Below are 14,001 nucleotides of genomic sequence, written 5' to 3'. Positions count from 1 at the left end.
AAAAAAATTGATTTTTTTTTTTCAACGGAAATATAAGTCAACGGTTACAGAGAAGTTCAGACTTTAGAAGACTTTAGGAGTTATGCCAAATAAAGTTTGGTTCCAGGAGACAATTATAACTTTGAACTGAGAAATTATTTAACATTTTCAGGAATTACTGTAGTTTCTATTCACAAATCGAATTTTTAGTAAAGATTCTAAAGGAATTACTGCATTTTACATAACTATATCTACATGCTTTGTATGATTTCAAAAACACTATTCTGATTTTCGTCTGCAATATGACGTGAATAGCCTTTGCTACAACAGAGTTATAGAAAAATATAGTTTTTCGTAACAAATTGATTCTATTTGAAAAAAAAACTATTTTGTTTTTAATTTCAAAAAGCACTAGATTAGCACTTTACTTTAACATGAGCCATTAAACAGCTCTATACTATGGTCCTGTGAGCAGCTATCTGGGGAGAAAAAGAAACGAAGATGCCGGCAATGCAGATATCGTAGTTTAACCACTTTTATTGATTTTCAAACCAATATATTTTCCTTGTTATTCAAGCCAAGGGACAGTTAGTTTCTTACATAGGGGTATAGGACAAGGCGGTTCTAATAGTGTGTGTTTTTTTTTATCTGACTTTACTTTAAGAGTTATGGGCTATTTGCTTTTAATACTGGACGTGATCGTCTCTTACTAGGTTGCTAGATACCGCTGTAACTCGGATAAGTTACTATGGCTATTGTTCGTCTTTTAATGTTTAACCTTTTAAAATTAACTGTACTGATAATTTACATAGCTGTAAAAGCCTATATTATAGGTAAGTTGCCTATCCAAGTAAGTATAGGCAAGAGTTCGTTCTTTATTACAAATTTTCTACTTTTTCTTACGTTGAGCTTGCTCAGAAGAAACAATGTCACTGTCTAAGCTAAGTATTCCAGGACCCCGTTAATAAAAATAGCCACGCGTTGAGTAGTTAGAACCTAATAAGAAACAAAACTATTTTTTTAATTTTCAGGTTTTCTTGTATTGAATAAAAAATTTAAATTATTGCTAAGATACCACGAATATTTTTGCAATTTGCATTAAGATAAAATTATTTTATGTAAAGTTTTCAAGAATTATTCAAGTTTCAGTTGACAATTCAGATTTTTGGTTAAAGCCCCCTAAAAATACAGCAATTAACATAGCTATATCTACATGCTTTTTATAATGGTAAAAGTTCTTTGTATAGATATTGATCTTATTGTAAACCAAGGCTACTACTATGAGCCAAGGTTCGTTCTTTATTATAATAATAGTGTACTTATAGTGTACATACCTTTTTCGATCTGATTCAAAAAAACAATTTTAGCATTTTCAGGTTTTTCTGCATTGAATGAAAAATTAAAATTATTGCTCACACACCATAAATATTTTGGCAGTTTGCATTCAGGTAAAATTATATTATGTAGATTTTTCAAGACTTATTCAAGTTTCAGTTGACAATTCAGATGTTTGGTTAACCCCCCCCCCAAAAAAAAAAAAATTGCAGCATTTAAAATAACTATCTACATGCTTTTCATAATGGTAAAAGTTCTTCGAAGAAATATTGATCTTATTTTAAACCAAGGCTACTACTATTGATGAATATTTCCGCCACTATGAGCTAAGATTCGTTCTTTATTATAATAATAGTCTACTTCATTTTTTGATATGATTCTAGTTTTATTTGTTACAAGCTATTTCAATGTTTATTATGGGGGCTGATCGCCTCTTACTAGATTGCTAGCTACCGCTGCAGCCCGGATGTTTTTCAATCCAATCGATTTTCCTTGCTGCTGAAGCCAAGGAGCAGTAAGTTTCCTACATAGGGGTTTTGGGACGAGGCAATTCTAATAGCGTATTTTGTGTTTCAATCTGACTATATTTTAAGGAGTTATATGCTATTGTATTTCTTAGCATGTGGCTTGATTGTCTCTTAGCAAGTTGCTCGCTGCCACTGCAACCCAGATTTTTCTAATAGCCGTCATTTAATGATAATGTGGAGAGCCTCAACAACGCGTGGCAACTGCGCGCCCCAATTTTTCTCTTGTTTATCTCTTGTTTTGAATCTCTCGAGGTTTCTAAATTTCTCTTTATTTTATTTCTGAACTTCTGGAGGTGTTCCGGGGATAACTCAAATAGCCTAAAAATTTCTTCTTCTAATTTTTGAAAGCTTTTGCATAATACCTCGGAAAAGCCAGTATGTGCCTTGTGATTTAACTTGGAATGTATCATTGACATCCACTTTTCCTCCAGCCACCCGTTCAGTTCCGCACCTTTTTTTTTTAAAGTAGGAATATACAAATATTCACCAATTAGAGGTTTGTGAAATACACTAGATCTATTGTAGACAATTAAATAAAAAAAAACAAGTTTTTTTTTAAATGAAAGTAAGGAGCGACATTAAAACTTAAAACGAACAGAAATTACTCCGTGTATGAAAGGGGAAGTTCCTCCCTCAACGTCCCGCTTTTTACGCTAAAGTTTTACTCTTTCTCTAAATTCTATGTTATTAAACAGTAAATAACTTTAGCGTAAAGAGCGAGACGTTGAGGGAGGAACATCCCCTTTCATACAAAGAGTAATTTCTGTTCGTCTTAATTTTTAATGTCGCTCCTTACTTTCAGTTAAAAAAAACTTGTTTTTTTTTATTTAATTTCTGAACGTTTTTGAATTAATGCATGTTTTTATTTTGGCTCTCCGTAAATGAAAAATTAAAACAAAATTTGCGTATTAATTGCTTTTTTTGCTAAATGGCTTTCTCTTAGTTTGATCAGATTTTATTAGTTTGATTAGTTTTGATTTTGATCAGCCCTCCAATTTTTCGGTTACTTAAAAAGGCAACTATAATTTTAATTTTTAACGAACGTTTTTATTATTAAAAATATACATAACTAACAAATCAACTTGCGTAACGAACTTCTATATTTGCATATTTTTATTATGTGTAGAAAATCCTAGAAAATCCTGCGCCCCCCTTCATGGAATTTCTCTTCTCCCATGACAAATTTCTCCAAGGGAAGATCCTCCCATCCCATCCCCTCCCCTCATCCCCCCCAACCAAAAAAATCATCCAGAAAAGGTCTGTACACTTCCAAATAATCATTACTGTATGTAAACGCTGGTCAAAGTTTGTAACTTGCAGCCCCTCCCCTGGGAGCTGTGGTGGAGTAAGTGAGCCCCAAAGACATAGCTATTATGTTTTTCGACTATGCTGAACGAAACGGCTATCTCAAAATTTTGATCCGTTGACTTTGGGAAAAAAGAGCGAGGGAGGGGGCCTAGGTGCCCTCCAATTTTTTGTTCACTTAAAAAGGGCACTCGAACTTTTAATTTCCGTTAGAATGAGCCCTCTCACAACATTATAAGACCATTTGGTCGATGCGATCACCCCTGAGAAAAAAAGAAAAAAACAAACAAACAAACAAATAAACACGCATCCGTGATCGGTCTTCTGGCAAAAAATACTAAGTTCCACATTTTTGTAGATAAGAGCTTGAAACTTCTACGGTAGGGTTCTCTGATACGCTAAATGCGATGGTGTGATTTTCGTTAAGATTCTATGACGTTTAGGAGGTGTTTTTCCCTATTTTTAAAAAATGAGGCAAATTTTCTCAGGGTCGTAACTTTTGATGGGTAAGACTAAATTATATATTTAAAATCAGCATAAAAATTCTGTTCTTTTGATATATCTATTGGTATCAAAATTCCGTTCTTTAGAGTTTCGTTTACTATTGAGCCGGGTCGCTCCTTACAGTTCGTTACCACGAACTGTTTGATTACCGCGAACTGTTTGATGACACCTGAATCACAAAGCCATAGAATAAATAGTTGAAATTACTAAAAATACTTTAGCGTAAAGAGCGAGGTATTAGGAGGAGGTGAGCCCTTCATATGCGTAATAATTTCTGTTCGTTTTGAGTTTTAATGCTGATCATTACTTCCAGTTGAAAAAACTTATTCATATTTATTTTTTCATTTTTTTTTAAATAATGCTAGAAAATCCTGCGCCCCCTTCATGGAAATTCTCTTCCCTCATGACAAGTTCCTCCATGGAAAGTTCACCCAACATATCCCCTCTTCTCAACACCTCCTCCAACCAAAAAATCCCCCTGAAAACGTCTGTACACTTCCCAATAACCATTAAAATATGTAAGCACTGATCAACTTTGTAACTTGTAGTCCCTCCCACGCGGACTGTGTGGGAGTAAGTCGTCCCCAAAGACATAATTATAAGAATTTTCGACTACGCTGAACAAAATAGCTATCTCGGAATTTTGATCCGTTGACTTTGGGAAAATAATTAGCGTGGGAGGAGGCCTAGATGCCCTCCAATTTTTTTGGTCACTTAAAAATGGCACTAGAACCTTTCATTTCCGTTAGAATGAGCCCTCTCGCAACATTCTAGGACCACTGGGTCGATACAATTACCCCTGGTAAAGAAAAAAAAAAAAGAAAAAATAAACACGCATACGTGATCTGCCTTCTGGCAAAAAATACAAATTCCACATTTTTGTAGATAGGAGCTTGAAACTTCTACAATACGGTTCTCTGATACGCTGAATCTGACGGTATAATTTTCCTTAAGATTCTATGACTTTTAGGGGGTGTTTCCCCCTATTTTCGAAAATAAGGCAAATTTTCTCAGGGTCGTAACTTTTGAATGGTAAGACTAAACTTGATGAAACTTATATATTGAAAATCAGCATTAAAATGCGACTCTTTTGATGTAGCTATTGGTATCAAAAATCCTTTTTTTAGAGTTTTGGTTACTATTGAGCCGGGTCGCTCCTTACTACAGTTCGTAACCACGAACTGTTTGATTCCTGTTGCGTCTGGAAATTTCTCCCTGCGATCATTTCCACCCATATCCTCTAATTTTTCTATCCAACTCTTCTTTTTGTTCTCTGGCTATTTAATCAGCCTCTTTGTTCCCTAGTTTTCCTGTCTTTGTCTATTTTTTTCCTATCTCCTTCATCGTTTCTTTCTCTCACTAATCTTTCCTCAATCATAATTCGTCTGCATTCTTCACTTTCCTTTCTGTCTGCCTCCTTTTTCAAGGGCCAAGTAAATCATCTACTAATATTGCTACTAACCGCCACAGCAACAGGCCACCTGAGACCAACACAGTTTTCTCTTTCCCAATGTATTCAAACCCTACCTCTTTACACCCTCCCACGAAGTTCCCATTTCCCTTACATCTTTCCTTACGACATCATTCCACTTTATACCAAGGACTACCTACTTTATGTTCAACCTAGACGGCTGGCCGAAAAGGATAATCTTTGGTAATGTGACAACCTTCATCCATAGAATGTGCACAAGTCATGTCAACCATTGTCTGATTATAGCCCAAAAAAGCGGGATTGAATCACACTTTCATCACAGTCTAAAGTTTGAAATACGGTCAGTCAGTCGGATACCCAAAACAATGCATACGAAATTTCTCTGGAAAACACCTGGCAAAATCTTTCTCCGTTTTTGATAGCGCCCATCCTTCAGAACCGTATTTGACTACTGTCAACACTGTAGATTCCAACATTATCCAGCAAACGTATTCCAAAATTATTCCAGCATATGTAGCAGACTTATCTTCGTATTCTTTCAAACCTTTTTAACTGTACTCGTAAGGTAATCAAGGTAAGTGAAGCTGTCCACTTGATCGATCTTTTCGTTACCCAATGTCACCTTTGCATCTTCACTTATTCCTAGTCTTAGCGACGAAGTCTTCTTAACATTAATTTTCAAACCTATTTTCGAATTATCAATAAGAGTAACATTTCTATTTCTAGTTAGCTGCAATTCATCATCAGCACCGAAATTCTCTACTGAGTTTTTATATCTTTTGCCATAATGAGGCTCAAAATCCATAGCAAATTCAATTAGGCACATATTATCAATGTTATAATCAGAATAATGAAGAGGGTGTTTTTCATATCTATCAAAAGTGTTTGAACATACTCCCGTAGCCTGAATACCTTAAAATCTAGGGACACGATATCGTTGTTCCAGTTTTCTTGTATTTAAGAAAACATCATGTTCGTGAACTATCAAGAAATGGTAAAGGGAATAGTCTGTAAGCACATTCACACTTGACGCTCCTGTAAAATTCGCATGTATGCCTTGAAAAGTTTTCGGGAAATGTTTGTTTCCTCTCGACGGAAACGTTAGTCACCTGGAATGTCAGTAAACTGTCGTTTACATTTGAAGGATCCGATTTCAAAATTTATTTGGCAATATATCATGCAATTACCTCATTGGTTCCACCTGACTGAATAACCATGTTGGCATTCAATAATTTCGGTATTGAAGGACTGCAATTATTGACCTTTCTCAGAAACTCTTTTTTTAACTATACAAATTCGTCCACAATTTGCAATAGACTCCTCGGATATTATTTGGGTATGTGAGCTAACTTTTCGTGGAAAGCCAAATCTGCATATTTTTGAATTTTGTTTTGTAACAAGTATATGTGTCTTTGAAGCTGGTGTCGCTCCACTAGGGCTTGGATCTGCTTATCTTTGTTCTCCATAGGTAAAAATTACTTCTACAACCAGTATTTGCCTAGTTCTGTATAAAACAGAGGAACATTTTTAATCCACTTCACCATATGTAAATGAGACTGCCACGGTTCTGAAACTCAATTCGAAACCAACAGTCTTTAATTTTACCTCCTAGCAAATCGTCAGTGCTTTACAAGATAACGTTCAATAAGCCACTGAGCTTCCATAATGGTAATGCCAGTTGTATCTACATCTGGCCGGTTATAAGCTATAAGCAAAGTCCTCCGCATATGCATTCAGTTTAAATCATTACAAATTAAGGTTATATACCAAGTTACACCACCTAGGGACCGATTTATGTCAGCATATTGGCACTTCGCCAATATGCTGAAGCTTAGTTTTTCTCTTTCAAATTTGTTTTCATTTTCGACTCAGTTCCTGGTGTTCTTTAAGCTGTTTTCTTGGTATTGTATCGTTTTTATAGGTATATAAGTTATATATAGGTATATAGGTATCGTTAAATAGGTATCAATTTCTTGCAAAGTTTCAGTCACCCCTATAATGCCTGCATTTTCACCAGATCTTCGAAGCATTTCAGGCAACTTTTCTGCTACTTCGAGAATATCAAGAGCGAAAAAGGTAGCTCGACCACTGACACCGTATTGGCCAAAAGGACCATTAAACTTTATCACCTTAACAAAGGATATCTTACAAGACCAAAGTCTCTGTTCAGCCGGTGTAGAAACTGAAATTACATATGGAATTGGCCTTGGTCAATGATATTCCATAAAACTTTTGAAAAAAAATTTAGTTTTTCGTCTAATAAGATGTATATATATATATATATATATATACTAGCTGTTGGGGTGGCGCTTCGCGCCTCCCCAACACCTAGTTGGTGGGGGCGCTTCGCGCCCCCCCCCAAGCCCCCCCGCGCGCGTAAGTCGTTACGCGCCATATTAGTTACGCGCCATTGTAGTTGTGTCCCTATGTCCCACCTGTTAGCTTTTTTAGTTTTTTATTAGTTTTTAGTTTTTTTTTCTTTTTAGTTTTTTTGTAGTTTTTACCTTTTTTTAGTTTTTAATTTTTTTTTACTTATGTCCTGGTCGTCATTTATACTCCCTGTGTCCCGGTCGTCATTTGTGTCCCGGTGCTTTGTTGATGCTGATTGCTAATCGAACATTCCTTGTGTCCCGGTCGTCATTTGTGTCCCGGTGTCCCAGTCTGTAATTTCTCTTTGAGTGTCCCGGTCGTTATTTATATTCCCTCTGTCCCAGTCGTCATTTGTGTCCCGGTCTGTAATTTCTCTTTGAGTGTTTATTCTTTTTAGTATTTTTTAGTTTTTTACATTTTTTTTCAGTTTTCTTTTTCTTCTTTATTTTTCACCTTCACTATGAAATACATATCGCCGAACCTTTGTTTTTTTAACTAAAATCTGGTAGGCATTGATGACCTTATCCAAGTCAAAATCCCAAACCCAATCATCATCGCTATCATTTTCAGTTTTGATATGTTTTGACTCTCGCTGTCCAGGGGGATCTTCATCTAACTGCGCGGTTTTGCGTTCTTTAGCCTCAAGCCTGTTTCCTTGCTGTTCTTTTGATTCCTCGGCACGCTTTCTTTTCTGACTTTCTCTATCAGCAGCAAGTTTTTTGGCATAGACTCTTTGAGCATCTTCATCGGCTTTTGCCATGGTAAGTTCATCAGTCATTGTAAACTTAAACATTAATAGATTTCTACGTGAACATATGTCTTAAATATCTTGAATGACGTCACCGTCAAAGCAAAAATGACGACAACTAATTTCATGACGTCAGCCGACACAGAAACATGACGTCACCTGATCCACAGACAGACAGACAACTTATTTTTATATATATAGATAGATAAGATATAATCTGGCGTAACAGACATAGTGTAACAGACATAAAAGACAGACAACTTATTTATATATATATAGATTTTTATGTATATGGATACAGTTTCTTCTTTAGTTTTTTTTCTTTTTTAGTTTTTCTTTTTTTTAGTTTCTTCTTTTTATTGATTTGTTTTCTTCAATTTGTCAATGTTCATTCTAACATTGACACTTGGAAAAATCTTTACGTGCCAAGTATGCTAAAGCTCCAACACTTTATATTAAACCTCAAAATTGGGGTATCTGTTTTAAGGTTTTCGAATTACTTTAATCTATTGTAAAAATATATTGAAATATTTGTGGAATTCCCAGGTTTTTTTTAGTTTTTTCTTTTTTTTTTAGTTTTTTAGCTTTTTTTAGTTTTTTTTTAGTTTTATATCTTTTTATTTATTTACATTTTTTCTTTTTAGGTTTTGACTTTTTTAATTTTTTTAATTTTTAATTTTTTTTTAGTTTTTTTTTAATTTTTTTTAGTTTTTTACCATTTTTCTTTTTTCGAATTACTTTAATCTATTGTCAAAATATTTCGAAATATTTATGCAATTTCCAGTTTTTACATTCTAGTTTGTTTTCTTTTATATATATAGAAGATATAATCTGGCGTAACGGACAGACAACTTATTTTTATATATATAGACATATATATCTTCTATATATATAAAAATAAGTTGTCTGTCCGTTACGCCAGATTATATCTATATACTAGCTGTTGGGGTGGCGCTTCGCGCCACCCCAACACCTAGTTGGTGGGGGCGCTTCGCGCCCCCCCCAAGCCCCCCCGCGCGCGTAAGTCGTTACGCGCCATAATAGTTACGCGCCATTGTAGTTGTGTCCCTATGTCCCACCTGTGAATATAGATATATATATATATATATATATATATATATATATATATATATATATATATATATATATATATATATATATATATATATATATATGGTTTTAACTACGTAAAACTTGCGAATATACAACATTCTTTGCTGTCCCATTGTCTTTGCATATAAATAGATTGTCAGGTTTACCGACTCTTGAACATGCAACATATAATGGTCCATGGGAAAACAATCTGTATTCAGATCTATACCTCATGATTCTAATGATTGCCCTTGAGCTTTGTTGATGGTGATTGCTAATCGACCATTCCCTGTCCCGGTGTCCCGGTCGTCATTTACATCCCCCTGTTTCCCCCGGTTTCCCCGTTGTAGTTGTGTCCCTGTGTCCCGGTCGTCATTTATATTCCCTGTGTCCCGGTCGTCATTTGTATCCCGGTGTCCCGGTCTGTATATACATTCGTTTTTTAGTTTTGTTTTTCTCCTTTATTTTTTTCCTTTTTTTTTCTTTTTTAGTTTATTTAGATTTTTAGATTTTTTAGTTTTTTTATTAGTTTTTAGTTTTTTTTTTCTTTTTAGTTTTTTTGTAGTTTTTACCTTCTTTTTAGTTTTGTTAATTTTTTTTTTACTTATGTCCTGGTCGTCATTTATACTCCCTGTGTCCCGGTGCTTTGTTGATTGCTAATCGAACATTCCTTTTGTCCTGGTCGCTTTCTCTTTGAGTGTCGTCATTTATTTTAGCTTATTTTTCAGTTTTTTCCTTTTTTTTAGTTTTTTTTTTATTTTTTATTGTTTTTAGTTTTTTACCTTTTTTTAGTTTTTTTAGTTTTTTTAGTTTTTTAGCTTTTTTACTTTTTTTATTAGTTTTTAGTTTTTTTTGTAGTTTTTGCCTTTTTTTAGTTTTTTCAGTTTTTTTTTTAGTTTTTTATTGGTTTTTACCTTTATTTTAGCTTATTTTTCAGTTTTTTCCTTTTTTTTTTAGTTTTTAGTTTTTTTAGTTTTTTACCTTTTTTTAGTTTTTTTAGTTTTTTAGCTTTTTTATTTTTTTTTATTAGTTTTTAGTTTTTTTTGTAGTTTTTGCCTTTAATTAGTTTTTTAGTTTTTTAGCTTTTTTATTAGTTTTTAGTTTTTTTTGTAGTTTTTGCCTTTTTTTAGTTTTTTTAGTTTTTTAGCTTTTTTATTTTTTTTATTAGTTTTTAGTTTTTTTTTGTAGTTTTTGCCTTTTTTTTAGTTTTTTCAGTTTTGACGTCACCTGATCCAGTTTTTTCAGGTGACGTCACCTGACACATCCATCCATCCACAGACAGACAACTTATTTTTATATATATAGATATATATACTAAAAAAACTAGATAGCGATATAAATTGGAAACCGGTTCGTAATTGTAAGTAACTTGGCCCATTTGTAAATCCTACTTACAAACATGTTATAACAGGGGACTTGTCAATAATAAAGCAAGATGATCTTCAAATTATAATGAATAAAGGGGCTAATTTCCGTCTTTCTCATCATCTGAAACCATCGAGTGTTCTTGATGGCTTGGAAAATGATTTTGATTTATTTATTGATAAGTGGTGTAAGAAAGAGAATAAAAATAAAGAGAGTTTTCAAAGTTGGAAGAATTTAATTATTAGTAGAGTAAGAAATAAAATATATTCTAACTTAAAAAATAGTAACACTAAATCATTATTTTATAATGCGAAGATTAAACAAGCAATTGCTAATCTAAAGAATGAATTTGTAATTGTGCCAGTGGATAAAGCTAATAATAATTTTGCCATAATTTGTCAGAAGCTGTATTGTGATATCTTAAAAAGGGAGTTATGCACAACTAATGTTTATGAAAAGGTAAATATAGAGGATGAGAATTTAATTGAAAAGACTGAAGAAATACTTTTTAAAAATTTTAATATTAAAATAAATGACAATGATAAAAAGTTCCCTTTCCTCTATTGGACTGTAAAATTTCATAAGAATCCCCCTAAACCACGGTTTATTGCTGGAGCAGCTAAATGTCCAACCCGCATTGCTGCTACTGACCTCTCTTTAATTTTAAAGGAAATTGTAAATAAACTTAAAACCTATTGTTCTGGTATTAGAAAATTTTCGAATTTTAATCCATATTGGAGTGTTAATAATTCACTGCAGGTGATAGATTCTTTAACAATGGTTTCAGCTAAAAGAATTGAGTCTTTCGATTTTGCGACAATGTATACTAATTTATCACTTAATTTAGTGTTTGATAATTTAAAAACTGTTATAAAGAAATCTTTCCTCTTATCTAGTAAAAGGTTCTTAAAAATAGACAGTTATAATAAAAAAGCCATATGGACAAACTGCTTTAATACTACAGTTAACTTGAGATGTTACAGCTTGGATATGATTTTTGAGTTATAGGAATTTGTTTTATACAATACTTATATAAGATTTGGGGGTGATTTGTACAAGCAAATTATGGGAATTCCCATGGGGGGGAATGCCAGCCCATTTATAGCTGACTTGTTTTTAAGTCAACTAGAATATAAATATATGATGGATAAGAATAATCCAATTAATTTAAAACATGCTTTGTCAAATAATAAAAGATATTTAGATGATATTTTGGTCTTAAATTGTAAAGATTTCATTGATATTTCTAAAAATATATATCCATCAGAGCTTATTCTTGAGCCTAGTCATGGCGCTGGTCATGAAGATCATTTCTTAGATTTAAATATTAATATTTGTGATAATAATAAATTAAGTTTTAAAATGTATAATAAAACGGATGATTTTGATTTTGAAGTGATTAGTTTCCCATTCCCTGAAAGTAATATACACTCAAATATCACGTATTCAGCGTTTTTCTCACAGTTACTTCGTTATGCAAGGATTTGTAGTAATTATATTGATTTTAAAAATAGATGTAAAATCTTAAGCCAAAAATTGATATCAAGAGGTTTTTCTGCAAATAAATTAACTTGGCAATTTAAAAAATTTAGTTTTCATTATAACGAACTTTTAAATAAATATCAAAAGAATTATCTAGAAATACTTAAAGAAATTTTTAACTAATTTCGGAGGTTCGAGAAATGTTGTCACAGCGCCATTTATTTTGAATTGTGTTTCTAATTGAGCGGATTTTTTTTAAAAAATTAGCCACATGGTAAAGATGAATTCTATAATTGTTTAGTTCATTCAGGTTTTTTGCAATGTGTTAATATTTGTGATTTGGTAAAATTTATAATATTTAGTTTACCTATTGTTGCTAAAGGGAGGGATATATTAACAGGATAAGCTTGTTTTGGTTTTACTTGGTTGTTTTACATTTGCTGTTTTTTTTTTCATAGGCATGTATTTTGGGGGTGATACCTGACGCGGGGATGCCATGGATATTCTGTGGTAGCCACAACACTGTGCTGGGTAGAGAATTTAGAGTGGCGAAACCCTATATAGGCCAGTGTATTCTCCTGATGAGCCCTTATGTTGGGTGTTGCCTCTGAATTATTTGTCTATACTATTTTTTCTATTGTTCGGTAAATGACGACTTATACTTATTGACGACATGACTGCCTGTCCATGGATTATTCTTTATGGTTGATTGTGTGTGGCTATGCTGTTTGACCTATGTGATTGTATGGATGAGTAGGGTTAAGGCCTCATTCAAGTGCTGGTCTATATTAATCACTAATTTAGGAAAACAGTCTTCCTTTTCTCCTTCTGTCTTTTTTTTTTTTTTTTTTTTTTTTTTTTTTTGTGTGTTTGTGCTGTAGCATTGGTGATTTCTCTTTTCATGATATATATATATATATATATATATATATATATATATATATATATATATATATATTATATATAAACATATATATATATATTATATATAAACATATATATATATATATATATATATATATATATATATATATATATATATATATATATATATATATATATATATATACATATATATATGCTACTATATACTACTTATATATATTACTATTTATATATATATACTACATATATATATATATATATATATATATATATATATATATATATATATATATATATATATACATATATATATTTAGTAAAAGTCAGGATTATAAAGGCCCAATTACTCAGACACCTTAATTACTCAAAGATTCCAAAAAATTTAACCGCCTCCGTATCCTAGAATTGCTCAGTTCTTCCCCATAAGCCTTGTCTACATAATATCTTGGTCTAATTAGTATCACCATACTCAGCAATATCCATCTTACCGAAATCAAGTTAATAACCTTACATAGCTACTATATTCACTCCATTGCCTTTCTTGAGGAGGGGTTTAATTTAACTTACTAATATCACGTTTTACTTCCCTTTATCTCTTTCAATTGTGCATAATTACTTAGAATAGTTGCACACAGACCTGAAATTTGGGGCATAGAACGGGGTTGCATTTCTATATCCAAATTTACAGTATTAGCTGATTTATTGTAGGAGAAAACGGTTCCATAATTGTTAAAAAAAACTTCTTTTACAAAGATCGCAATGCTGTGGTAGGGGAGTGGGATAGGATACCCTTTTTAAGTAGGTACTAAATTTTGTTCAAACACCTACAATTTAGAAGAAACTGAGCAATTTTTTCCCAGGAGGTTTATGATCAGAGCCATGGAGATATATCAATGGCTTATGTCATATGGATTTTGCAAGCCCCTTTCCAATATTGTTAAAGTCATTTACCTTGCTTAATGTTTCCAAGTTCCAAT

General features: G+C 32.5%; 1 protein-coding gene across 1 annotated transcript in view; it reads right to left on the bottom strand.

The window, feature by feature from the left end:
- Positions 1-5,626: 5,626 nt before the first annotated feature.
- LOC136042803 (monocarboxylate transporter 12-B-like) overlaps positions 5,627-14,001 on the bottom strand; it is a gene marked incomplete at both ends in the record, with an annotated part of 35,744 nt that continues 27,369 nt past the window's right edge. The window contains one exon of the mRNA XM_065727744.1: positions 5,627-5,954. Coding sequence (XP_065583816.1) covers positions 5,627-5,954 — 328 coding nt within the window. The remainder of the gene's footprint in view (positions 5,955-14,001) is intronic.

The sequence above is a fragment of the Artemia franciscana genome, unplaced genomic scaffold (assembly GCF_032884065.1).
Source record: "Artemia franciscana unplaced genomic scaffold, ASM3288406v1 Scaffold_2058, whole genome shotgun sequence".
NCBI classification, from domain to species: Eukaryota; Metazoa; Arthropoda; class Branchiopoda; order Anostraca; family Artemiidae; genus Artemia; species Artemia franciscana.
The sequence above is the reverse complement of the archived record's forward strand: the minus strand, read 5'-3'. Positions and strand labels throughout refer to the sequence as shown.